General features: G+C 48.4%; 2 protein-coding genes across 2 annotated transcripts in view; one reads left to right on the top strand and one right to left on the bottom strand.

The window, feature by feature from the left end:
• Positions 1-25,907, top strand: part of LOC146755869 (rho GTPase-activating protein 32-like) — a 444,455-nt gene that overhangs the window by 351,031 nt on the left and 67,517 nt on the right. The gene's annotated exons all lie outside the window — the stretch shown is intronic.
• On the bottom strand, positions 1,923-3,560 carry LOC146755871 (hydroxysteroid dehydrogenase-like protein 2; the record flags this gene model as incomplete). Its single annotated transcript, XM_085525137.1, has 3 exons — positions 1,923-2,233; positions 2,610-2,738; positions 3,296-3,560. Coding segments are annotated over 3 exons (507 nt in total), but the record flags the coding sequence as incomplete, so codon positions are not given.

Genomic DNA, 25,907 nt, shown 5'->3' with positions numbered 1-25,907 from the left:
TTCACAGGTGTTGGATTAGATCTAATTTATGAGTGTAGCAGAAGCTACTTAGATGCGGGTGCTTAAAGCACATTCCTTCCTCCTATATTCTGAAAGAATACTTAGACCACTCAAGGATATTTCAATACCCTGAGCTTTTCCTGGAAATGCTTGAATATGGCGTAGGCAAACGAGAGATAAGGGAGAATCTTATAGCACAGGCAGATGACTAATGATGGTGCAAGCCATAAAAAAACACAGGACTACTAACAAGGGAATGGAGATCAGCTGAGTAACCAAAAGAACAGGGTTTCAAATATTCATTTTTACACAAATGCAATTGTGATAGAGTAGGTGCATTATTCCGAGGGAAGGCAGAAAGTGAGATAGAGTAAAAGCTCTGCACTGTGCTGGTCACAGCACATTCAGCATTTTGCAAGCAGCTCCCAGCTGCATAGAATTGAGCAACACACCCATGAGCAGCCCACAGCACTGCAGGTGCTGCTGCCCTGCTGTCACCTACAGGTTGTGCTTAACAGTACTACTATATGTGAATACTTATGCTGCAGCTCTCTCCAGCTCCTCCAGATCTGAGCAAGACTGGATCAAAGAAGGGTAAGGTGCCCTGTTTTTTGAGGCAGCAAGGTTTTTTATTCATAGGGGAAAAGAGGTGTAGTCCAACATGAACATGTGCCTCTAAAATCTTTGTCAGTCTTCAAGGGAGGGAGCTGAAATTTCATCTGATTAATTTTTCCCCACTCTCAGTTCTCAGGAGGGTCACCGGCTGAGGAACTGGCAAAACTCTTTTCCCATTTTGTTTTCAACCTTTACCTTTTGTCAGCTCACTCTGCATCTTCTAGATCCCAGCCACCCCCAGTTTCCAAACACACCACCTTCTCACCCATCCTCTGCTCATACATGAGGTACCGCCAGCTGATGTTTATTCAGCTCAGAGAACAGCAGCGTATCTAACGGTCTTTAGTTATTAACACAAAAATCTTACCATGTGCTCACACCAAGACAATCTGGTACCATCACCCTTTCAGATCATGCAGCAAAGCACTTGTTTGACTGCTTTTGAAAGATTCTTTTTCTTGCACTATCCCCTCAATACTCTTCATCTTATCTAGATGAGAACAAGCCACATCTGCTTACATCTCCTTCCAGATGTAACAGCCCTGGCAATCCTAAGGCATACTTCCTGATTGCACTGCTGCAACCAGCATTACACATACAGTATTGCATAATGTAGCCAAGTGTGGGAACAACCACACAGCCACAGGCAAGCTGTCACCTCAAAAGGAAAGTTCGTTCATGTTTTTCATGGCGCTGGGACTGCAGAGTGCATAAGTGAATTCAACATTCTCTGTATTATTACCAGAATTCAACAGGGATGGAACCTTTACAGCAAAAATAATTTTGTTTGAGCACAGGCTTTGAAGACTATAAACTATTTGATCATTGCACGAGTTAGAAAATAAATTCTAAGTCTTGAAATATTCTCTGCATACTTAGGAGTAAAATGCCCTACATTTTGAGCAGTTCTGTTGGCAACACTGTGAGGTTGCTACCTCTGGCTTTGCACGTGCTCTTGAACCAGGAGGAGGATCTGTGCTCTTGTCCACTTAGAGAGCATTTGTGCTTTTTCGCATGAGTTTCCATTCTTTCCATGCTAAAGAGGGAAGGTGATGTGCCTGTAAACATGTTGTAGTTTAAACCTTCTGGTGCTGCACGCAGGTGCTGTGGGAGGGATTACCTTGTTTGTGGCAGTCTGGGCTGGGGGTGTGTTTGTGTGAAGATCTGCAAGGTGATATTTGCTCCTCCCAGACTTCTTATGGGACATGCACGCATGCAAGCAAATATGTAAAAGAAAACCCACTTCAGGTGTGTTGCATTGCTCCAAAGGAGTGTAAGAAAGGAAAACACCAGTTACATAATAGAAGTATTCTCAAGAAGGAATTGTTTAATCACAAACACCTTTCAGTCTTAATAAAACTAAATTAGATCTTCTCTAACAGATCAGCATTTTATCCACAGTTGTTATACACACAAAAAAAGAGAAAAAAGTAGATTATCGTTTTAAAATGTAGCATTGCTATTATAAAAGAAAGGCTGGATGTTCTGCTGGTACAGCTTCTCCCTCACAGTTTAGCATTAAACTGTGTCAGCATCTTCTCTAGCTTCAATGCTAGTGCCATGTTACCTTTAATCCTTAATTTTCCTGACATGAAGGCCATGGTTGGCTTTAGTTTACCTAAAAAGAAGACACAGAATCATCAGGAAAAGGAAAGGAACTGGAGATTGCGATATCATATAGTAGTTACTTTGCTACCAAGTTCTACTGTAAAAGCATCAGAAAAGAGGTTCAACAGATTGACTGGATGCTTTCTGAAGCTACGCTCTGAAAAGTTCAGTAGCTACTGAACAAAGCAGTAGATATTTTTATTATAAAATCATGGACTCACAGAGTGACTTACGTTGGAAGGGAATTTAAAGGCCATGCACTTCCAGCTACAGCTCATCCAATTCCAAGACCACAAAGAGAGGTGAGCCTGTCAGCTCATCCATCAGCAAGATGTTTCCTGCCACCAGTAGCTGCCTCAGTTCTGCCAAACCCGTTTGTTACTCACCAGTGAACATCTTCACAAAGTCGCCACTCGACATGCTCATCACAACATCAGCTGCTGCAGGAGGCTTCCCAAACCCAGCACTCCCACTGCTGGTTTTCAGGTCAAGGTACCAAGTGCCTCCTTCATCACCTGAGTGGAACAGGGAGAACCTGTGGCAGCACCACAAGGACTGATGTGCCCTGCCCTTTGCTACCCCCGCCTGCTTTTCTCTCCCATCTTCGTGCTAGACGTGCTGGAGGTGCAGTGCCAGAAGCTGCCCCGCGCTCTCTGTGCAGACAAGGTCAGCCCCAGCAGATGCCCCACAGTGCCACAGTGTCAGGGGACAAGGCAGTGGCTGCTGGTGGAGCTGGAGGCAGCAGGGGTTTGGAACAGAACTACCATGCTGACCCTGTGCAGCACGGCCAGCAGGGTGACACAGCAGAAATGAAACACCAGGAAAACACACCACAGTCCCCAAAAGAGCAGCACATGCTGCTGATGCAGAAAGCATCTCCCTGTGACAACAGCAGCAGGGTAAATCCCACATGTGCTGAAGTTGGCTCTGAAAGGCAGCATCTTATAGAGCACACCCAAAGATGTCCCTGTTCCTAGACCAGTTATAAAAGACAAGTATTTACATGTGAAAATACAGACTGACTCTTGCTAGAAAAGTGAGCATTTGAGAATTTTACAAGTGATGGTCTTACCTGACAATTCAAACTGAAAGACGCCCTGCGTGGATTTCACTGTTTCTTTATTGAGTTCTCCCTGAATAACTCTGAATGTTTCTGCAACAGGCCCCGCTGAAGCTGATTCTTTATTAAGCTTGGCTCCACCTGATGCCTGTGAAGCACCTAAAAGAAACAGATGGATTCTCTGTAAAATGCTGGAACGCTCTATCTCACTTATCTTTCTAAGAATATATATGTTTTCAGCAGTTCTTCTGCAAAAGCTTCTAAGGTGTGAATCAATTCACTACTTTAATCAGCAACTTTCTACACTGCAGTGAATGTGCTCATTTAACATTAAGAAAGAGCATTTGCAATTTATAAGGCATGTAATGCTTAGCAGCCCCTAAAAGCCATGCAGAAGGTCAGTGTATCAGGAAATAATTATTCTACTCAGTGAATTGCTACTGTGTTGGAGATCTGGGCAGTTGGCAGTATCAGTTCCTGGCAGAAAAGTCTAAGTGCGCACTCACAAATAGTATTTTCAAGGGAACTGGGCTCTTTTCAAACTTAGCCTCTTTCTTTCCTATATTTGTTTTGGCACTCCTATAAAACATATTCAGTATTCCTATTTGCCCTCCAATAGAAACATCACTATTCTGAAAAAGTGAACCTGATTCTTTTGTAAAAAAACAACTTCTCTATTTCATCTTGTAGACATTCACATCATGTACGACTGTGAGAACTTCATGTAGGAATAGAAGCTTCTCAAGTTCTCACACTGCAAGAAAGATGTAACACTCCTGCAAAATATGCTGATTGCTTGTGATTTTTTTACAGCAATATTTACTCATAATCTTCATACCACTTAACTCTGGTGGTAAAAAGCAAAAAGGTTGTTCAAAACAAGGTGCTGATTATGAACTGTGAAAGTTGCAGACACTAAAGTCACTTCCATAAATCAAACAGCCCAAATAGAAGAGATTTTGCCACATAGCTTGAATGTAGTCCAAAAGTAACTTGAAATAGAGGAGGCATTCATTATCATCACAAATAATCGACATGTACATGCAGAGGTTGCCCTTCCACGGCCTTCTGATTATGTGGCTGTCATGTCAGTTTCAGCATCCAAGAAGAAGTCAGGCATCAGGAGGTGACCTAAGGGGGAGTTGAACAATAACAGTAAGCCCAAGTAAGGGTGAACAGCACAAACAGGAATCCATTCTGAAGGCAACAGCACCTCAATTTACCAGTAGATGAACTACAGGTTGAAAGAAGACGAGGTGACATGTTTAGGTTCTGGTACATTTAAAATCAGACCCAGAAGCCTCTTACAAATTCAGTCAGAAACATCTGAAGATGAAGAAACACTATATCACTATTTGGTAAATAGTAATACATGCGCTTGTGGTGCAGGTCTATTTTCCTTTTGCTAATGGGTTTAAAATATATATATATATATATATATATATTTATATAGGCATTGATTATTAGAGCCTCAGTGGACTATTATGTGCTTTCCCAGAATCCACATTCTCAAACGTGAGGCAAAGCATCTTTTGACTGAGTCAAAGGAATATATCCATATTCCCCATATGGCCTTCCTTCCTTCGCAAACTTCTCATTTTAAAGATCTCTTTTACCTGGTGCAATTGCATAGACATCAAAATCCTTAACGCCTTCTTCTCTCAGTAGAACTTCATCAATAATGAAGTTTCCAGTGAAAGTTTTCGGCTTGGTTAAAATGCAATATGCAGCATCTGCAATTATGTCAGTTTTTCTGCACTGCTTCTCTATTCCGGATCCTCCCAGCATATCCATAGCAGCTGTATGTATGGCTGGAAAATTCAGAGGACAGGAAATTACAAGTTTAACACTAATGACATCACATACTCATCTCTTTGGCAAATGCATAAACTTTATTCTCCTCTCACATGAAAGTAATCATGAGAAGACTAAACTGTGAAATACCATCAACCAGCGAAGAATGGTCAACCAGCAAACAATCTTCAAAGTGTAAAGATTCCCTTACTTGAAAAGTATTAAAGGAACCAAAAGAGGAATAAAGGGAAGAACTCCTTGTAATATTCATATTATTCAATGCTTCTATCAATACTTTCCACACAAAGACTTCCTCTGGCTTTATTCAGGACATGAAAAACTAACAGGACAACTATCTTTCTCAAAGTGAACGTGCATCAGCAATTAACATTTTCTGCAGCCATTACCATACTGAAAATCTCAATTTTAGCCCCACAATAACTTGTGAGATAACAAAGTGACTCTAAGTTAAAGATGAGAAACCCAATAGCACAAACTCAAACTTTTCCTGGCTTATGCTCCTCTACTTTCACATTACAGCCAATTATTATTGTTCTAAATATAGCAAAACTATGGGCAAAGACTGATATGAAAAACCATCTACTGTCCTGCAATCTGCACATCCTTCCATCTATTTCATACAAAGTGCTGCTGGTTTTCCATTAATTCATACATACAGCATCTTCCACTTTGACCCTGCAGTACCTCTACTACTCATTCACACTCTTACATCCTTTTGGCAGGCTACCTCTTTCACTTTTAGTTAAATCGAGAGCTCGTAACATCTCACTATCAGCATATTTTCTTGTTTCAAGGAGCTGGATGAACCAATAGAACCATACTAGCACAGTGTCAATCTCCAGCACTGAAGCTGATCACATATATATGATGTTCTTTAAATTAAAAACTTTGTAATTGTAATGTAGATACTACAGAAGTCACCACTCTCACTCTCTAAAGTAGTTAACTTTTGTTTTGGCAGATAAACCTTTCAAAACAACATTTTTCTTCCTAGACTGAACATTACAAACTTTTATACTTCAGAACATGAACAGTTTTCATCAAGGAAACACCGATACATACAAATTTTGAAAGCTCACTTGCTGCTTCTAATGCTTTCAAGACACTGGTCTCTTTGTTCAGCAGCTACCAAACCTTCAACAGCAGCCCTGGTCCTCACTGACCCATGGACAATAAACTGGAGCTAGTATAAGATGGGCACACCAAGTTATTTTTCTGCTATGCGGCCCTTCAGTGTGCTGTGACTTGCAAGAAGTGTTGGATGGTTGTGTGAAGAAGCAATTGATTTCCCACTCAGCCAAAACTTTTTTTTTTTTTACATCTACAGAGGTACATATCTTGTCAGCTTCATCTATTTCCTGGCAATCTAACTAGCTGGGGATTCTAAATATTGACATAAATGTCCAATACTACTCAGGGATGGTGTGCAAACCAAAGTTTGAGTCATGTTGAAATGACAAAGACAAGACAGGAGAAAAAGCAGAATGTGCTCAGGCTGAAGGCAAGTTTAAGTGAAAACAGGAAGGCAACAGTGAGAACTAGGAAAGAAAGCCAATACCCACACAACATCTTTGATCACAAAAAAATACACAGAAGTGCTCGGTGTTCTGAATCAGTCCTAAATAAGACCACCTGTATAGGACAAAACACAACAATTCAAAATAATCACCTGTTTTAGGCCATAAAGCATTGACAGCAACTTCTCCTTTAAATTCTTCTGCCATTCCCAAGACACACATGGACATGCCATATTTACAAGTTGTGTAGGCTACAAAAAGCACACAAAAATCCCATATTTAGTAGGATACATATTTAGTCTACACATAGAATTTTACTTTTGAAGGATGTAAGTCACGGAAAAATCAACTTTCTGGGGTCAAAGCATCATCTTCCTAGAGTACAGAAACTCTACCAGCTCCTACCACCCCCTTCAGATACAAACTGACCCTTTTACATGAGTATTGAATTGGGGAGGGAAAAAAAAAAGGAAAAAAGCACGTTGTAAATCCTTTTTGTATACTCTGAGAAGGGGATGTTGCAGAGAAGGAACATGGACCTGCAAGAGGAGTTTAACCACGTTCCAAGTGTTGAAGTTTAAAAGATAATCCACAGGTTTAAGATGAGCAACATATGTTCTAGCCCAAAGACGCAATTGGGGCCTCCTTCACTCCTCAAAGATAATTTCTATTTAAAAAGACAGCAATGAGCTTTATCGCTATCAAATCAAATGTGGAAGCATAGAGAAAAAAAGATTTTGCCTTCCTATCTCTATTGGGAATAGAAAACATGGTGTAGTATTAAGAAATCCTATGAAAAACTCTTAACTCTTACCTGCAGAACCTTCTTGGAAATATAAGCCTTTCACCACCACTGAAGACTTTTTGTACAATAATCCAAGGCTGCCCACAACAGAACTGCTGCATTCTCCAAAAGCAGAAAAGGAGTGACTTCTAAAAACAACAAAACCAACCAATTCTAACGTTTTGATACTCAGTGCAGCTCTCTGTAATTTAATTCTTTTGGCCCTCTGAACACAGAGGACCAGTAGCTCAACACGCTGTAAAGGCAAAGTCCAGGATCACAATCCCAATGCAGGGTGCCAAAGACAAGAGCCAAAAATCAGATTTTCAAAAATGACCATGATTTTCCTTAAGGCTTTCACAGTAAAACTCAGTTTGCAAGTAACTGCATTTAACCCAATAAATCCCCACAAGTTTGTCCAACCAACCAGCAGGCTGACACAGCTGTGCAAACGACTTGTGACTGAGCCCCTGTGTACAAAGGTGTCACACAGAGTGGAAGCACCAGTGAGATAAAAAGGAACTGGGAATATTGCATGAGCATTTCAGCACAGTGTGAGGAGAACCAAAGTTCACCTGCAGCTGAGACTTGCAAGGGAAGCCAGTGGCAACTTGTTTATCTGCTATAATGTGGGTAGGAAGAGCATGAACAAGGGAAAGGCGTTGCTGAGTGGCATGGGTGATTCAGTGAGAGCAGACACTGGTAGTGCCTTGCTTAGGAACATGGTTTACCAGGACATGAGAAACTAGCCATAGATGAGAGGTAATCTTAGAACTTGGAAGGTTGGAAAAGACAATATAGTCCAACCTTCAACCCATCCCCACTATGGCCACTAAACCATGTCCTTCAGTGCCACATCTAAACCCTTCCTGAACATCACCAGGGATGGTGACTTCACCACTTCCCTGGGCAGCATGTTCCAATGCATCATCAATCTCAGTAGGTAAAATCAAGCCTGGTGAACCTGATTGACTTCTGTGATAGAATGAAAGGATTTGAGGCCAAAGTGATAACAGCTGACACCATTCACATTAGCAAGGCTTTCATTACCATCTCTCAAAAGACTTTTGTATCCAAGTAAATACATAATAGTCTGGATGGTTGAACAGCCTAAGGGGTAAGAGAAATGTTAACTGGACAGGTTCAGGGAGTTAGAATCATGCAGGTGGGCTCCTTTTGCAGCAGGCACGGCCGCAACCAGGGCAGCCCACAGGCTGCGCCGTGGGCGCTTTCTGCACTCGTACAGGATCTCATGACTACTGCTTGCAACACACGGGAACGAATAAGGTCAACGTATGTCCCCGTTCATTAGCAGCGCAGAAATAACGCCGCAGCAGTCACTCAATTCAGATTCCACAGCACACCCACAGCCGCACTTTGCCCTCCGGACGTGCACACAGCTCGGCCCGTGAGCAAACAGCACCGAGCGGGACTCCGGGTCCGACCCAGCCGCTCCGGGGCCACCGTGCCCGGCCGCGGCCTCCACCCCGCATCCCATCGCCCTCAAGGGGCTGCGGAGCACGCGTCTGTCCCTCCGCCCGGCCCCGGCCCCGGCCCCGGCCCCAGCTCTGCCCCGGCAGCTCCTGTGGCTCAGAGCTCGCGGCCCCGCCGAAGGAAGGAGGAAAGCCCAGGTCGCCTTACCCAGTGTTGGGCAGCATGGCGGCACGGCCATGGGGTGGCTGTCGGCTCGGCACGGGACGCGCTCCCCGCTCATACCGCCCTCTGCGCAGCCGCGGCCCGGGGAGCCGGGCGGAGCCAGGGCCGAGCGGGGCGGGATGAGGGGCGGGTGATGGAAGTATCGGGATGAGTTCCCTGCGGGAGTACACCTCGTTCAACCAAGCCAAAGCCTTGTACATTTTCACTGACAAAATTAAAATCGCATCTGAGATCTCGCCCTCAAGGAAAGGACTGAATGACCAAACTGAAGTGACAACTGAAACGATTTATTATTGAAACAACCTGTCCTTATAACTATCGGTCTATCCACTACCACCTCGGGCCACTATGCGGGCGCCGACATGACCCCACTGCAGGGCGCTCACACGTCATCTTCATCACTGTCATCTTCATCGGTGCGCAGCCAGCAGCCTTCCTCTACCCAGACAGAGCTGGTGAAAGATGGGCGCTGCGGGTCCTCCCAAGGCTCCCACTCCTCTGGCATCACTGTGACTTCATGCTGTATGTTCACCGTGAGCGATAAGGAGTGGAAAAGCAGGCCGGCCTCAGGAGCATGCTGCTCTTGCTCTCTTGGGCGCCAGGGAAGTTCCTGCAGCGCTGGGTTGCATGGCAAGCTGTCTCCCATGTAAGATGAAGCGGTGAACGACAAGGAAGTAGAAATGTCTCCAGGGCTCCAGCCGCTGTTTGGTGGCAGCAGGGACGGGTCCAGAGGCTGGTTCATTCCCCAAGCTGCTGCAGCACGCATTGGCCGGCTGTGAGAGGCTCGAGCTCGGCGTCGGCTGCGGTTTCTCCTTCGGCGCTTGGGAGGCCGGGGTCCCCTGGCTGCAGCCGCCTGGGTGCCGGCTGCTGGACCCGCTGCCTGCAGGCAGCCCCTGCGGGAGCAGGAGCAGCAGCAGCAGCAGGAGCAGCAGCAGGGGCCCGTCTCGGCTCTCCTTCCTTGGGCAGATCTCGGCCTGCGCTGCTCGAGGTGCCGAGAGCTCTGTCCTCCAAAGTCTGGGTTCCAGTTGACGAGAGGCTGCAAAAGGCAAAGGAGAAGAGTCAGTTGTTATCACCTTGCGCTTGAAAGACAGCAAGGTACAGGAGATTTTCAATTGCTAAAGACGGACATGGGAGTGAGCAGCATCACGAGCCGATCCTTGACCACCTCTTGCAGGGTGGGAGCGTCTTTGCTCAGTCCAATTGAAGTTTGTCCTTGCAGACATTTCTGCGACAAAGCGGTTTTCGCTGTGCCACTCGGCAAGTGAAATCCTTCTGAATACCCTGGGGGTTCTGATGGGGTGTCATTGTGATGGCACGTGTTTGTGATGGGGGCTTCGGCCACTCCCAACATGGAGTCACAATGATCACCCCAAGGTGATGCCCAGCCCTTTTCACCAGAGCTGTGCTCTGTCCTTTCATCCCCATCTTGTCTCAATGCAGTGCTGCTTATAAATCAGATTATAAATCAGATATAATTCCATGGGCTTTTCTGAACTCTCATGATCTGCAAACAAGAAGAGAGCAAGAGTTTCTACTGCTTTGTCCAGTATTTAATGAAATGTTCATCTCTGATCTGTGGTTTCATCTCAGTTTAAAGCTGGTTCTTTTTTTGCCTGTTTAAATGTACAAAGTATTTGTTGAGCGAGGGTCAAATCGCAGCTTTTACAATGTTGAGTTCTGGCCATGTTTTGGATCTGTGATATCCACATTTACTGCCATTCAAATCATTCCTCAGTTCCCTTCAGCAAAACTTTGGAACAGAGCAATTAAACATGAGGCAAAGAGACAAAAAGCAAAACATAAAACACATACATAAAAATGTTATTCAACAAGTAAAGCAACTGTTATGGGTTAGCCCTCAGCTGTACCTTCAGAAATGGCCTGGAAAAGCACATTCTTTTTCAGTCAGTCAGCCTCCTTGATGATGATTCTCTTTCTTCTTATTTAGAGACTTAAAGCCATCCCTGTCTTTCCTCACATGGCTTCCTAACATTGCATCTGTGTTAGGAAAGCTGGGATTTAAATGTGATGCAGTATTTGAAATGAGGCTGGAAAAGGTGCTGCCTTCAAACCTTGGGAGGAAAGCATTACTAAAAGAATATTGGCCTCTCATACCACGCATCTACAAAATGCCCGTCCTCATTTTGACTTGACATGGTGTAAGCATGAATAAGATGTGGATCTCTAAGAGAAGACGTAACTAAATCCTGCTGCAATGCCCAGCAAGGAGAACATTTTTTCTGTAATGACTGTGTATAATGACTTAAAGAGAAGACATATAACAGTATTTCTTTATGTTTTGTGAATAATACTTCTTTTGGTTTTCACCTTTTCTGCAGATAGCAAACTGCCCTCTGTTACTGTGAGATGTATGCCACCTAACTGAACGTGATTTTGCTGGAGATGCATCCAGAGCAGAACGAAGCTGTCTCTGGCTGCCCCCTGTGTTTTCCCCTCTCCATTAAAGCAGTAGTTCATCCTGTGGGATGAAAGCTTACTGTGCTGCCCTGGGGGATAGTGATTGTGAATGGCAACTGTGTCAGGGCTGTGTCTGGCTGCTTGTGTGGTTGTACACATGTTTAGAGGGGAGAGAGGACAGGACTGTCATATCCATATATAAGCCATTATGGATTCGAGCCCAATGGAACAAGAAATTCAGTAGCAATAGACAAGGAAAAACAGAAAGATGGAATCTTTGTTTTCTGATGATGTGTTTTTGCTATACTGCTTATCCAGGGATGAGCATGTGTCCTAGAGGCAGCATCATGGGAACATAGACAGGTATCCCACCACCTTCCACTCAGGTCCTCAGTGCTGTGCTGTGGGATATTGTGGGAGCTGATGGTGCTGACTATGAGGGGTACTTGATCCTTGCATTACAAACTTTCATGTGGTGCCATTCTTGGACTTTATGCTCTAAACAGACAAGGCTGAACAATGTGCCAGTCTGCTCTGCACTGGAAGGACAAACCCCACAGTGGGTGCTAAAATTCTTCTGGACATTTGCATTCCACAGGATTTTTACATGAGTGTAGAAATGCTCTGCTTATAAATCCGTTCCTCAGGTCACAGCTTTTGTAAAAAAGAAGTGACTAAACAAACTTGTTGCCCTGTTATCAGAAACTGAAGAAAAACTTCAGATTCTTTTACTGGCCGTTCCAGTTAATAAGAAAACCAGCTCTAAGGCCTGTGTAAAATACAGGCGCTATCTGCATGGTGCTGAAGGTAATGAACGACGCTGATCGCTAACTGTACCAAGAAGAAAAGGTAAGCTCAGCCTTCAAGTCCCCACGGGCTCTGTTTCGATGACCTCTTTCATTTCATCAGCTCCACTGGCACGTTTTTTTCCCAGCCTGAGTAGGGAAAAATCCAGCTATGTGTGTGTGCCAGCAGAGGGAGCGCTCAGCACACAAGATTGAATCACGGAATATCCCGATTTGGAAGGGGCTCTCAAGGATCATAGAACCACAGAATAGTTGGGTTGGAAGGGACCTCAGGGCCCACCCAACCCCTGCCATGGGAGCGCTGCTACCCAGCAGGTCAGGTTAGAACAGGGCCATCCAACCTGGCTGACCCCTTTACTTTAACCCTTTGAGGCTGATCTGTCAGCCCATGGTTCACCCATATTTTGCCTGGATTTTATTTATTGTGGTGGTGGCCCAAATGTGGTTTGACTCCCCACCCCCAGTTTCTTTTAAGGCTAGGGCCCCTACTTGTTCTTAGGCTTGTGGCTGGGTTCTCTGACACACACTGAGAGAGCTTGACATGCATTTACTACATATTTCCTACATTTAAAGTCAATGATTGACGGGATTAACAGACTACAAGCTGTGAAAGCTGAAAGGAATGAGGGTTTATTTAAAGCAATCAGTAGATAAAGCTTATCTTTGTTATAGGTAACATTCCTTTTTCATCAGTAACTCAGTGGTGCAAATGTAAGCTGAAAAGTAGAGAAACAAAATCTGTCCCTCTCAAAGAACTAGCATAGATTTCTCACAACTTATAAGCCAATATGATAAACTGAAAAGGCTAGATTTTTTATTTCTCTACTCATTGGTGTTTCTGCACATCTCATTATTTAAAGGGACTCTTCCTTGCTCAAGTATGATGGTCTTCTGAGTTCCCAACCTGAAGTCATGGCTGTGTGGTACCCTCCTGCACCAGCTCTGCTTTGGGGTCTGGCAGTTCCTTCTGTAACTGCCTCCTGCCATTCCCACCTGGAGATTATGCTAAAGAATGGAGAGGGAACTTTGCAAATGAGTGAGGACAGTAGCACAGCACCTCCTGAGAAAGGCTTACTTCCACAGACTTTTATTGGTGGGCTGCACACATCAGCTTGATGTTACCTTAAGGAAATGAGAAAGTGAAGAGAAGGGACAACTGCACAGTAGACAGCCAAGAAACAAAGCCATGTAGTCCCCAGAGGATTTTCTTCTCCAGTGTCAGCAAGTAGTAAGGATGAGGAAGGTGACAATAACTCTTCTTGTCAGACTTTTCCCTCTGTTAGCAAGGGAAAATGAGGAAGAAAAGTGTATGCATTTCCTCCATAGCAGAATAAAGCTTAAGCAAGGCAACCTCTGTGCAGGAAAACAAAAAAAATCTTCTCTTGTATTTCCTTAATGTGAACAGTACCTTCTAGCTTTCCCCCTTACTTTCTCCCACTGATAGGAACCACATGGCATGAGCACTAGGTTGTGGAACACACCTTTTTCATCAATGGATGAAGTTTTATCAGGGTGGAGGATAACTGCCACATCATTATTTCCAGTTGTAATCTTTGTCCTAAGGGTGTGTTAGCATGTGTGGGATATGGTACTGGGAGACTACAGAGCACAAAGTTCTAGATCTTTTTTCCCTATAAATATGAACTGTACTCCATAAAAACGCTTTGTCCAGAAGGTTGTTGTCAGCTATTTCTTCATAAGCTGAGAGCTTGCTTTTTTATTATTATTAATTTTTGTTTTTATTTATTTATTTATTTATTGGGAGGGGGGAGGGGGAAAGAAAGCATTAATGTGATATGGGGGAATGCAGAGATTCAGACTTTGGAGTAAAAGGAGAATACTGAAGGCCACATCTATTCACCAAAAACCACATCTCTCAGAACTCCAAGTTTACCAGGCCCAAAATGGAGGGAATAAAAGATTAATGCTGTTGCCTCATTCAAAACTGGGAAGAGACAAGCCCAGATGGCTCGTTTTCTTATTTTCTTTGCCTGAGGAATAAGTGTTACACTGCTGTTGACTGTTAAACACATCCTAACTAAGCAATGTCCTATGTTTGTGTTTATCATTTTGATTGCTGTCATTTTCCTTTCTTTGTAGAAAGGGAGAGACCCAAACAGAGTGAGGTTTTCTCCATAGGAAATGAACCCTGCTCCAAGAATTCTGCAGCCTGAACAGATGTGACGCACAAGACAAGTTTGTCAGCCTATTACAAATGGGCAGTTGCCTGAAGGACTGCAAATGGCCCTGGGATTTCTGTGACAGAACTGAAAATCAGCCCCTCAGCAGCCCAGCTTTGTCACCACAGACTTTCAGCCCTTCCCTCTGCCTTTCTGTGGGTGCAGCAACTGGCTAAGCCTGAGCTCTCTAAAGCATCTTATAGAACAGTACATCTGCGCTCACAGGTCAGCAGTAGGAGGGCAGAAGTGGAAGGACTGTGGGTCTGCCATAGCATCTGTGCATCACTCATTGATAGCTAATCCAATTCTGAACAGAGGATCTCACACTTAGCAACGCAAGAGGGCTAAGAGAATGATCCAGTTCCACATTCTTAGTGTTGTGAAGCACACTAGGGAATAACTTGGGGAGACAGCCTGGAGACCCAAGTGTCAGGGTCTCTTAAACATAGAAAACAGCCTATTGTACTTATCTGACACATAAAAATTACACATTGCACATTCTTACTGACGTCAGCCAAATATCCATTCTATAATTAGCATATATTCACACTGCCAGATCCCCTGCTTTCTTTCAAGTGGTTTTCTTGTTGAGCTGTTATTACACAGTTTTTAATCATATTCATTGTACAGGCTCTCGTTTAATTTACCCTGCATTACCTGTGTATGTCTGCCTTGTGACAGCTGACACATACCTGCTGTGACCACAGATATTTCATGTCCCACCAAAACCCAGGGGTCTCTCCCATCATTATTTACCTTCCCAGCACAAAGAGGGAGCTGCCATCAAACTAAGAAGGGAATGATGAACCATACTCCTGCCCTTGTTACCCATTCCTGTAGGGTAATAAAGAAGATGGTTACCCTAAGGAAACTCTGCCATACTCTTCATGTGCAGCTCATCAGGAACTTTTCTGACTCCTATTTCATATTTTCCAGATTAGTAATTTTTGCCTGTAAGACATTCATGTTATTCATCTAAAGCAGAAGTCATTTTCAGTCCTGAAAGGGGCTCGTTCTTCACACTTTAGAACATTTTTCTATGAGCTTTGTCTTCCAGACAAATACTGAAGAAATCAGAAATATTTTCTGTATAGCAGCAGTTTATATTCTGACTTATGGTGCACTGTCAATCTTATTTGTCCTTCCACAAGTGAAAGCAACTGGAACAGGTTACTTTGTGTGGTAAAAGCGTAAGGAGAGCTGAAAATGAGACTTCTTGGACTTTAAGGAGCCACAAGAAGAGCCTAGAAAGTGAATGACACTCATGTCTCTGAACATTTAGGTGGACACCAGGGGAGCAAAATCCTTCCTACTGTAAGAGACGAGCAAGTCCAAGACCTCCTCATAAGACTGGATATGTCCAAGTCCATGGGGCAGGATGACGTGCTTCCCAGAGTCATGAGGGAGCTGGTTGATACGCTCACCCAGCCATTCTCCACCGTATTTGAAAAGTCATGGCTGTCAGAAGAAGGCAGGAGAAGTCCCTGGGGTCTGGAAAAGGGAAACATCACTCCCAGTTTTTAGAAAGGCAGGAAGGAAATCACATGGGAAACTACAGGCCAGTGAGCCTTACCTCTGTGCCTGGGAAGATCATGGAGCTGTTCCTCATGGAAGAAATGTGGAGAACGATTTGGAGGTTCTGGTGGACAAAAAGATGGACATGAACCAGCAGTGTGTGCTTGCAGTCTGGAAGACCAACTGTATCCACAGAGAAGTGGCAGCATGGAGAAGTAGGCTCTTGCTCCCCTCCACTCTGCCTTCATGAGTCCCCATCTGCAGTACTGTGTCCAGATCTGGAGCCCACAGCACAAGAAAGGTGCAGAGCTTCTGGATTAGCTCCAGAGGAAGGTCAGAATGATAATTAGAGGTCTAGAGCATATCTCCTGTGAATAAAGAGAGGAGAATTAGGCTACATGTTAGGTTAGATACTAGGGGGAAACTTTTTCAGACAGAGGGTGGTGAGGCAATGGCACAGGCTGCCCAGAGAGGCTGTAGATGTGAGTTACCAACAGTGGAGTCTGGGAAGGACAAGAATCATCCATTAATCGGTGACTGCTGGAAGGCGACAAAAATAGTGCTCTGCATTACAGTAGTTGAATTCCTGTTCCTCAAATTGTCCCACACTGCCTTCTATTTAGGAAACAAGCTCAGGGCACTCCTTGCCTCATTGCTCCTTTTAATTCAGACCTGCTGCTTCCTACAGGACCAGAAAGACGTCTGCTTAAACACTTGCGTAAGCCTGCCCTGCCCCAGTCAGGCAGAGTAGTATTTGCAACGCCAAACCATAGCAACCTTAATGCAGATGGCTGCACCCTCAAGCTTCTCTGCCTGAATCTGGCTTCTTGTGGTCTTGTGTCCTCCATTGCTGTTCCAGCAGGGAAGACGCCCCAGACCCTTGTGGATCCCTTATACTTTCTGTGCCTTGGTTTCTGGCCTGTGTAGGAGGGATGTAGGACAGAGTGTTGAGCAGGAGACAACCAGATGCTGCGGCGATCGACTGGCAGAGAAGGACCAAAGTACTTCAAAAGTGGGTAGACGTGGATCAGATCTATGGGGCAGGAGCTGCTGTGGGGCTGAGGGGGGTCAGATCTCTGGGGCAGGAGCTGCTGTGGGGCAGAGGTGTGTCTGATCTATGGGATAGGAGCTGCTCTGGGGCACATGTGGGTCAGATCTATGTGGCAGGAGCTGCTGTGGGGCTGAGGGGGGTCAGATCTATGGGGCAGGAGCTGCTGTGGGGCAGATGTGGGTCAGATCTATGGTGCTGGAGCTGCTGTGGGGCTGATGGGGGATAGATCAATTGGGCAGGATCTGCTGTGGGGCAGATGTCGGTCTGATCTATGGGGCAGGATCTGTTGTGGGTCAGATGTATGGGGCAGGAGCTGCTGTGGGGCACATGTGGATCAGATCTTTGGGGCAGGAGCTGCTCTGGTGCACATGTGAGTCAGATCTATGGGGCAGGAGCTTCTGTGGGGCAGATGTGGGTCTGATCTATGGGGCATGAGCTGCTGTGGGGCACATGTGGATCAGATCTATGGGCAGGAGTTGCTGTGGAGCTGCTGTGGGTAAGATATATGGGGTAGGAGCTGCTGTAGGGCTGATTGGGGTCAGATCTATTGTGCAGGACCAGCTCTGGGGTATATGTGTTTCAGATCTATGGGGCAGGAGCTGCTGTGGGGCACATGTGGGTCAGATCTATGGGGCCAGAGTTGCTGTGGGGTAGATGTGGGTCAGATCTATGGGGCAGGAAATGCTGTGGGGCTGATTGCGGTAAGATCTATAGGGCAGGAGCTGCTGTGAGGCAGATGTGGGTCAGATCTATTGGGAAGGATCTGCTGTGGGGTAGAGGTGGGACTGATCTATTGGGCAGGAGCTGCTGTGGGGCTGATGAGGGTCAGATCTATGGAGCAGGAGCAGCTGTGGGGCACATGTGGGTCAGGTCTATGGGACAGGTTCTGCTGTGGGGCTAATTGGGGTATGATCTATTGAGGCAGGAGCTGCTGTGGGTCAGATCTACGGGGCAGGAGCTGCTGTGGGGTTGCTGTGGGTCAGATCTATGGGGCAGGAGCTGCTATGGGGCACATGTGTATCAGATCTATTGGGCAGGAGCTGTTGTGGGGCACATGTGGGTCAGATCGATGGGGCAGGAGCTGCTGTGGTGCACGTGTGGGTCAGATCTATGGGGCAGGAGCTGCTGTGGGGCAGATATGGTTCATATCTATGGGGCGGGAGCTGCTGTGGATCAGATCTATGTGGCAGGAGCTGCTGTGGGGCTGATGTGGATCAGATCTGTGGGGCAGGAGCTGCTGTGGGGCAGATCTATGGGACAGGAGATGCTGTTGGTCAGATGTGGTTCAGATCTATGGGGTAGGAGCTGCTGTAGGGCTGATTGGGGTCAGATCTATTGTGCAGGACCAGCTCTGGGGTATATGTGTTTCAGATCTATGGGGCAGGAGCTGCTGTGGGGCAGATATGGTTCATATCTATGGGGCGGGAGCTGCTGAGCCTCAGATCTATGTGGCAGGAGCTGCTGTGGGGCTGATGTGGATCAGATCTGTGGGGCAGGAGCTGCTGTGGGGCAGATGTGGGTCAGATCTATTGGGAAGGATCTGCTGTGGAGTAGAGGTGGGACTGATCTATTGGGCAGGAGCTGCTGGGGGACTGATGAGGGTCAGATCTATGGAGCAGGAGCAGCTGTGGGGCACATGTGGGTCAGGTCTATGGGACAGGTTCTGCTGTGGGGCTAATTGGGGTATGATCTATTGAGGCAGGAGCAGCTGTGGGTCAGATCTACGGGGCAGGAGCTGCTGTTGGGTTGCTGTGGGTCAGATCTATGGGGCAGGAGATGCTATGGGGCACATGTGGGTCAGATCGATGGGGCAGGAGCTGCTGTGGGGCACATGTGGGTCAGATCGATGGGGCAGGAGCTGCTGTGGTGCACATGTGTATCAGATCTATGGGGCAGGAGCTGCTGTGGGGCACATGTGGGTCAGATCGATGGGGCAGGAGCTGCTATGGGGCACATGTGGGTCAGATCTATGGGGCAGGAGCTGCTATGGGGCACATGTGGGTCAGATCTATGGGGCAGGAGCTGTTGTGGGGCACATGTGGGTCAGATCGATGGGGCAGGTGCTGCTGTGGTGCACGTGTGGGTCAGATCTATGGGGCAGGAGCTGCTGTGGGGCAGATATGGTTCATATCTATGGGGTGGGAGCTGCTGTGGCTCAGATCTATGTGGCAGGAGCTGCTGTGGGGCTGATGTGGATCAGATCTGTGGGGCAGGAGCTGCTGTGGGGCAGATCTATGGGACAGGAGATGCTCTGGGGCACATGTGAGTGAGATCTATGGGGCAGGAGCTGCTGTGGGGCAGATGTGGGTCAGATCTATGGTGCTGGAGCTGCTGTGGGGCTGATGGGGGATAGATCAATTGGGCAGGATCTGCTGTGGGGCAGATGTCGGTCTGATCTATGGGGCAGGATCTGTTGTGGGTCAGATGTATGGGGCAGGAGATGCAGTGGGGCACATGTGGATCAGATCTTTGGGGCAGGAGCTGCTCTGGTGCACATGTGAGTCAGATCTATGGGGCAGGAGCTTCTGTGGGGCAGATGTGGGTCTGATCTATGGGGCATGAGCTGCTGTGGGGCACATGTGGATCAGATCTATGGGCAGGAGTTGCTGTGGAGCTGCTGTGGGTAAGATCTATGGGGTAGGAGCTGCTGTAGGGCTGATTGGGGTCAGATCTATTGTGCAGGACCAGCTCTGGGGTATATGTGTTTCAGATCTATGGGGCAGGAGCTGCTGTGGGGCACATGTGGGTCAGATCTATGGGGCCAGAGTTGCTGTGGGGTAGATGTGGGTCAGATCTATGGGGCAGGAAATGCTGTGGGGCTGATTGCGGTAAGATCTATAGGGCAGGAGCTGCTGTGAGGCAGATGTGGGTCAGATCTATTGGGAAGGATCTGCTGTGGGGTAGAGGTGGGACTGATCTATTGGGCAGGAGCTGCTGTGGGGCTGATGAGGGTCAGATCTATGGAGCAGGAGCAGCTGTGGGGCACATGTGGGTCAGGTCTATGGGACAGGTTCTGCTGTGGGGCTAATTGGGGTATGATCTATTGAGGCAGGAGCTGCTGTGGGTCAGATCTACGGGGCAGGAGCTGCTATGGGGCACATGTGTATCAGATCTATGGGGCAGGAGCTGTTGTGGGGCACATGTGGGTCAGATCGATGGGGCAGGAGCTGCTGTGGTGCACGTGTGGGTCAGATCTATGGGGCAGGAGCTGCTGTGGGGCAGATATGGTTCATATCTATGGGGCGGGAGCTGCTGTGGATCAGATCTATGTGGCAGGAGCTGCTGTGGGGCTGATGTGGATCAGATCTGTGGGGCAGGAGCTGCTGTGGGGCAGATCTATGGGACAGGAGATGCTCTGGGGCACATGTGGGTCAGATTAATGGGGAGACGCTGCTGTGGGGATGATGTTGCTCAGATCTATGTGGCAGGAGCTGCTGTGGTGCACATGTGGGTCAGATCTGTAGGGCAGGATCTGCTGTGGGGAAGATATGGTTCATATCTATGGGGCGGGAGCTGCTGAGCCTCAGATCTATGTGGCAGGAGCTGCTGTGGGGCTGATGTGGATCAGATCTGTGGGGCAGGAGCTGCTGTGGGGCAGATGTGGGTCAGATCTGTTGGGAAGGATCTGCTGTGGGGTAGAGGTGGGACTGATCTATTGGGCAGGAGCTGCTGGGGGACTGATGAGGGTCAGATCTATGGAGCAGGAGCAGCTGTGGGGCACATGTGGGTCAGGTCTATGGGACAGGTTCTGCTGTGGGGCTAATTGGGGTATGATCTATTGAGGCAGGAGCAGCTGTGGGTCAGATCTACGGGGCAGGAGCTGCTGTTGGGTTGCTGTGGGTCAGATCTATGGGGCAGGAGATGCTACGGGGCACATGTGGGTCAGATCGATGGGGCAGGAGCTGCTGTGGGGCACATGTGGGTCAGATCGATGGGGCAGGAGCTGCTGTGGTGCACATGTGTATCAGATCTATGGGGCAGGAGCTGCTGTGGGGCACATGTGGGTCAGATCGATGGGGCAGGAGCTGCTATGGGGCACATGTGGGTCAGATCTATGGGGCAGGAGCTGCTATGGGGCACATGTGGGTCAGATCTATGGGGCAGGAGCTGTTGTGGGGCACATGTGGGTCAGATCGATGGGGCAGGTGCTGCTGTGGTGCACGTGTGGGTCAGATCTATGGGGCAGGAGCTGCTGTGGGGCAGATATGGTTCATATCTATGGGGTGGGAGCTGCTGTGGCTCAGATCTATGTGGCAGGAGCTGCTGTGGGGCTGATGTGGATCAGATCTGTGGGGCAGGAGCTGCTGTGGGGCAGATCTATGGGACAGGAGATGCTCTGGGGCACATGTGGGTCAGATTAATGGGGAGACGCTGCTGTGGGGATGATGTTGCTCAGATCTATGGGGCAGGAGCTGCTCTGGGTCAGATGTGGGTCAGATATATGGGGCAGGAGCTGCTGTGGGGCTCATGTATGGGACAGGAGCTGCTCTGGGGCACATGTGGGTCAGATCTGTAGGGCAGGAGCTGCTGTGAAGCAGATGTGGGTCTGATCTATAGGGCAGGAGCTGCAGTTGGGCAGATGTGGTTCAGATCTATGGGGCAGGAGCTGCTGTAGGGCTGATTGGGGTCAGATCTATTGGGCAGAAGGTGCTCTGGGGATGATGTGGTTCAGATCTACGTAGCAGGATCTGCTATGAGGCAGATGTTGGTCATATATATGGGGCAGGAGATGCTGTGTGTCTGATGAGGGTCATATCAATGGGGCAGGAGATGCTGTGGGTTAGATCTTTGGGTCAGGATCAGCTGTAAGGCTGTGGGGGGTCAGATCTATGGGGCAGTAGCTTCTCTGGGGCTGATGTGGGTCAGATCTAAGAGGCAAATCAGCTGTGGGGCAGGCGTGAGTCAGATCTATGGGGCAGGAGCTTCTTTGTGGCTCTTGTGGGTCAGATCTATGGGGCAGGAGTTGCTGTGGGGCAGATGTGGGTCTGATCTATTGGGCAGGAGCTGCTGTGGGGCACATGTGGGTCAGATCTATGGGGCATAACCTGCTGAGGGGTATATGTGGGTCATATCTATTGGGCTGGAGCAGCTGTGGGTCTGATGAGGGTCATATCAATGGGGAAGGAGATGCTGTGGGTTAGATCTATGGGGCAGAAGCTGCTGTCGGGCATATGTGAGTCAGATCTATGGGGCAGGAGCTGCTGTTGGTCAGATTTGGTTCAGATCTATGGGGCAGGAGCTGCTGTGGGGCTGATGTTGGTCAGATCTATGGGGCAGGAGCTGCTGTGAGGCTGATGAGGGTCACATCTATGGGCCAGGTATTGCTATACATCTGACTCACATATGCCCGAAAGCAGCTTCTGCCCCATAGATCTAACCCACAGCAACAGCTACCCCATTGATATGACCCACATCTGCCCCACAGCAGCTCCTTCCCAATAGATATGAACCACATGTGCCCCACAGCAGCTCCTGACCCATAGATCTGACCCACAGCTTCTCCTGCCCCATATATCTGACACACAGCAGCTCCTGCCCCATAGATCAGACCCACATCTGCCCCGCAGCAGCTCCTGCCCCATAGATCTGACCCACATCAGCCCGACAGCAGCTCCTGCCCCATAGATCTTACCCACGTCTACCCCACAGCAGCTCCTGCCCTACAGATCTGACCCACATCAGCCCCACAGCAGCTCCTGCCACATAGATCTGACCCTCATCTGCAACACAACAGCTTCTGCCCCATAGATCTGACCCACATCAGCTCCTGACACATAGATCTGACCCAGATCTGCTCCAGCCTTAGAGGTCTGACCCTCATCAGTCCCACAAGAGCTCCTGCCCCATAGATCTGACCTACATCTGCCCCACTGCAGCTCCTGCCCCATAGATCTGACCCACATCTACCCCACAGCAGCTCCTGCCCCATAGATCTTACCCAGATGTGCCCCAGAGCAGAGCCTGTCCCATAGATCTGCCCCACAGCAGCTCCTGCCCCATAGATCTGACCCAAATCAGCCCCACACCAGCTCCTGCCCCATAGATCTGACCCACATCAGCCCCACACCAGCTCCTGCCCCATTGATCTGAACCATATCAGCCACACAGCAGCTCCTGCCCCATAGATCTGACCCACATGAGCCCCACAGCAGCACCTACCCATAAATCTGAACCTCATGTGTCCCACAGCAGCTCCTGCCCCATAGATCTGACCCACAGCAGCTCGTGCCCCATAGATCTGACCCACCTCTGCCTCACAGCAGCTCCTGCCCCATAGTTCTGACCGACAGCAGCTCCTGCTCAATTGATCTAAACCCCATCAGTCCCACAGCTGCTCCCTCCCCATAGATCTGACCCACATGTGCCACAGAGAAGCTCCTGACAAATAGATCTGACCCACATCAGTCCCACAGCAGCTCCTGCCCCATAGATCTTACACCAATGAGACCAACAGCATCACCTGCCCCATAGATTTGACCCACATCAGCCCCAAAGCAGCACCTTTCCCATAAAACTGACCCAAATCAGCCCCAGAGCAGCTTCTGCCCCATAGATCTGACCCACAATATCTCCTGCCCCATAGATCAGACCCACATCTGCCCCACAGCAGCTCCTGCCCCATATATCTGACCCACATCTACCCCACAGCAGATCCTTCCCAATAGATCTGACCCACTACTGCCCCACTGCATCTCCTGCCCCATATATCTGACCCACAGCAGCTCCTACGGAAATGATCTAACCCTCATAAGACCCAAAGCGGCTCCTGCCCCATAGATCTGACCCACATCTACCCCACAGCAGCTCCTGCCCCATAGATGTGACCCACATCAGCCCAAGAGACTCTCCTGTCCCATAGATCTGTCCCACAGCAGCTCCTTCCCCATAGATCTGACACAAAGCAGCACCTGCCCTATAGATCTGACCCACATCAGCCACACAGCAGCTCCTGTCCCATAGATCTGCCCCACAGCAGCTCCTGTCCCATAGATCTGACTCATATTTGCCAGACAGCAGCATCTGCCCCATAGATCTTACCCACATAATCTCCACAGTAGCTCCTGCCCCATTGTTCGGACCCACATCTGCCCCACATCAGCTACTGCCCCATATATCTGACCCACGTCAGCCCCACAGCAGCTCCTGCCCCATAGATCTGACCCACATCAGCCCCACAGCAGCTCCTGCCACATAGATCTGAATCACATCTGCCCCACAGCAGCTCCTGCCCCATAAATCTTACCCACATCAGCCCCACAGCATCTCCTGCCCCATAGATTTGAACCACAGCATCTCCTGCCCCAAATATCTGACCCACTCTGCCCCACAGCAGCTCCTGCCCCTTAGATCTGACCCACATCATCTCCACAGCATCTCGTGCCCAATAGTTCTGACCCACATCTGACCCACAGCAGCTCCTGCCCCATAGATCTGACCCTCATCAGTCACACAGCAGCTCCTGTCCCATAGATCTGACCCACATCATGCCCACAGCAGATCCTTCCCCATTGATCAGACCCACATCTTCCCCACAGCAACTCCTGCCCCAGAGATCTGACCCACTTCTGCCCCACAGCAGCGCCTGCCCCATAGATCTGACCCACCTCTACCCCACAGCAGATCCTTCCCAATAGATCTGACCCACATCTGCCTCACAGCAGCTCCTGCCCTATAGATCATACCGCAATCAGCCCCACAGCAGCTCCTACCCCATATACCTGACCCAAATCTGCCCCATAGCAGCTCCTACCCCATAGATCTGAGCCACATCATCCCCACAGCAGCTCCTGCCCCATAGATCTGACTCACATCTACCCCACAGCAGCGCCTCCCCCTTGGATCTGACCCACATGTGCCCCACAGCAACTCCTGCCCCATAGATCTGACACAAATGTGCCCCACATCATCTCCTGCCCCATAGATCTGACCCCAATCAGCCCTACAGCAGCTCCTGCCCCATAGATCTGAACCACACCAGCTCCACAGCAGCTCCTGCCCATAGATCTGAACCACATCTGCCCCACAGCAGCTCCTGCCCAATAGATGTGACCCTTAGCAGCCACACAGCAGTTCCTGCCCCATAGATCTGACCCACATTGTCCCACATCATCTCCTACCACATAGTTCTGACCCACATCATCTCCACTGCAGCTCCTGCCCCACAGATCTGACCCACAGCAGCTCCTGCCCCATAGATCTGACCCAAATCAGCCACACAGCAGCTCCTGCCCCATAGATCTGATCCACATCCGCCCCACTACATCTCCTGCCCCATAGATATGAACCATACCTGCCCCACAGCAGCTCCTGCCCCATAGATCTGACCCACATATACCACAGAGCAGCTCCTGCCCCATAGATCTGACCCACATGTGCACCACAGCAGCTCCTGCCCCATAGATCTGATGCCAATCAGTCCCACAGCAGATCCTGCCCCATAGATCTGACCCACATCAGCTCCACAGCAGCTCCTGACCCATTGATCTGACCTACATCTGCCCCACAGCAGCTCCAGGCCCATAGATCTTACCCACATGTGCCCCACAACAGCTACTGCCCCATAGATCTGATACACATGTGCCCCATAGCAGCTTCTACCCCATAGATCTGACCCACATCAGCCCCACAGCAGCTCCTGCCCCATATATCTGACCCACATCAGCTCCTGCCCCATAGATCTTACCCATATCAGCCACACAGCAGCACCTGCCTTATAGACCTGACCCACATGTTCCCCACAGCAGCTCCTGCCCAATAGATAAGAACCCCCTCTGCCCCACATAGGTCCTGCCCCATTGATCTGACCCACCTCTACCCCACAGCAGCTCCTGCCCTATAGATCTTACCGCAATCATTCCCAGATCAGATCCTGCCCCATATAT

The sequence above is a fragment of the Coturnix japonica genome, chromosome 29, assembly GCF_054131305.1.
Source record: "Coturnix japonica strain WE chromosome 29, WE-NBRP24, whole genome shotgun sequence".
NCBI classification, from domain to species: Eukaryota; Metazoa; Chordata; class Aves; order Galliformes; family Phasianidae; genus Coturnix; species Coturnix japonica.
The sequence above is the reverse complement of the archived record's forward strand: the minus strand, read 5'-3'. Positions and strand labels throughout refer to the sequence as shown.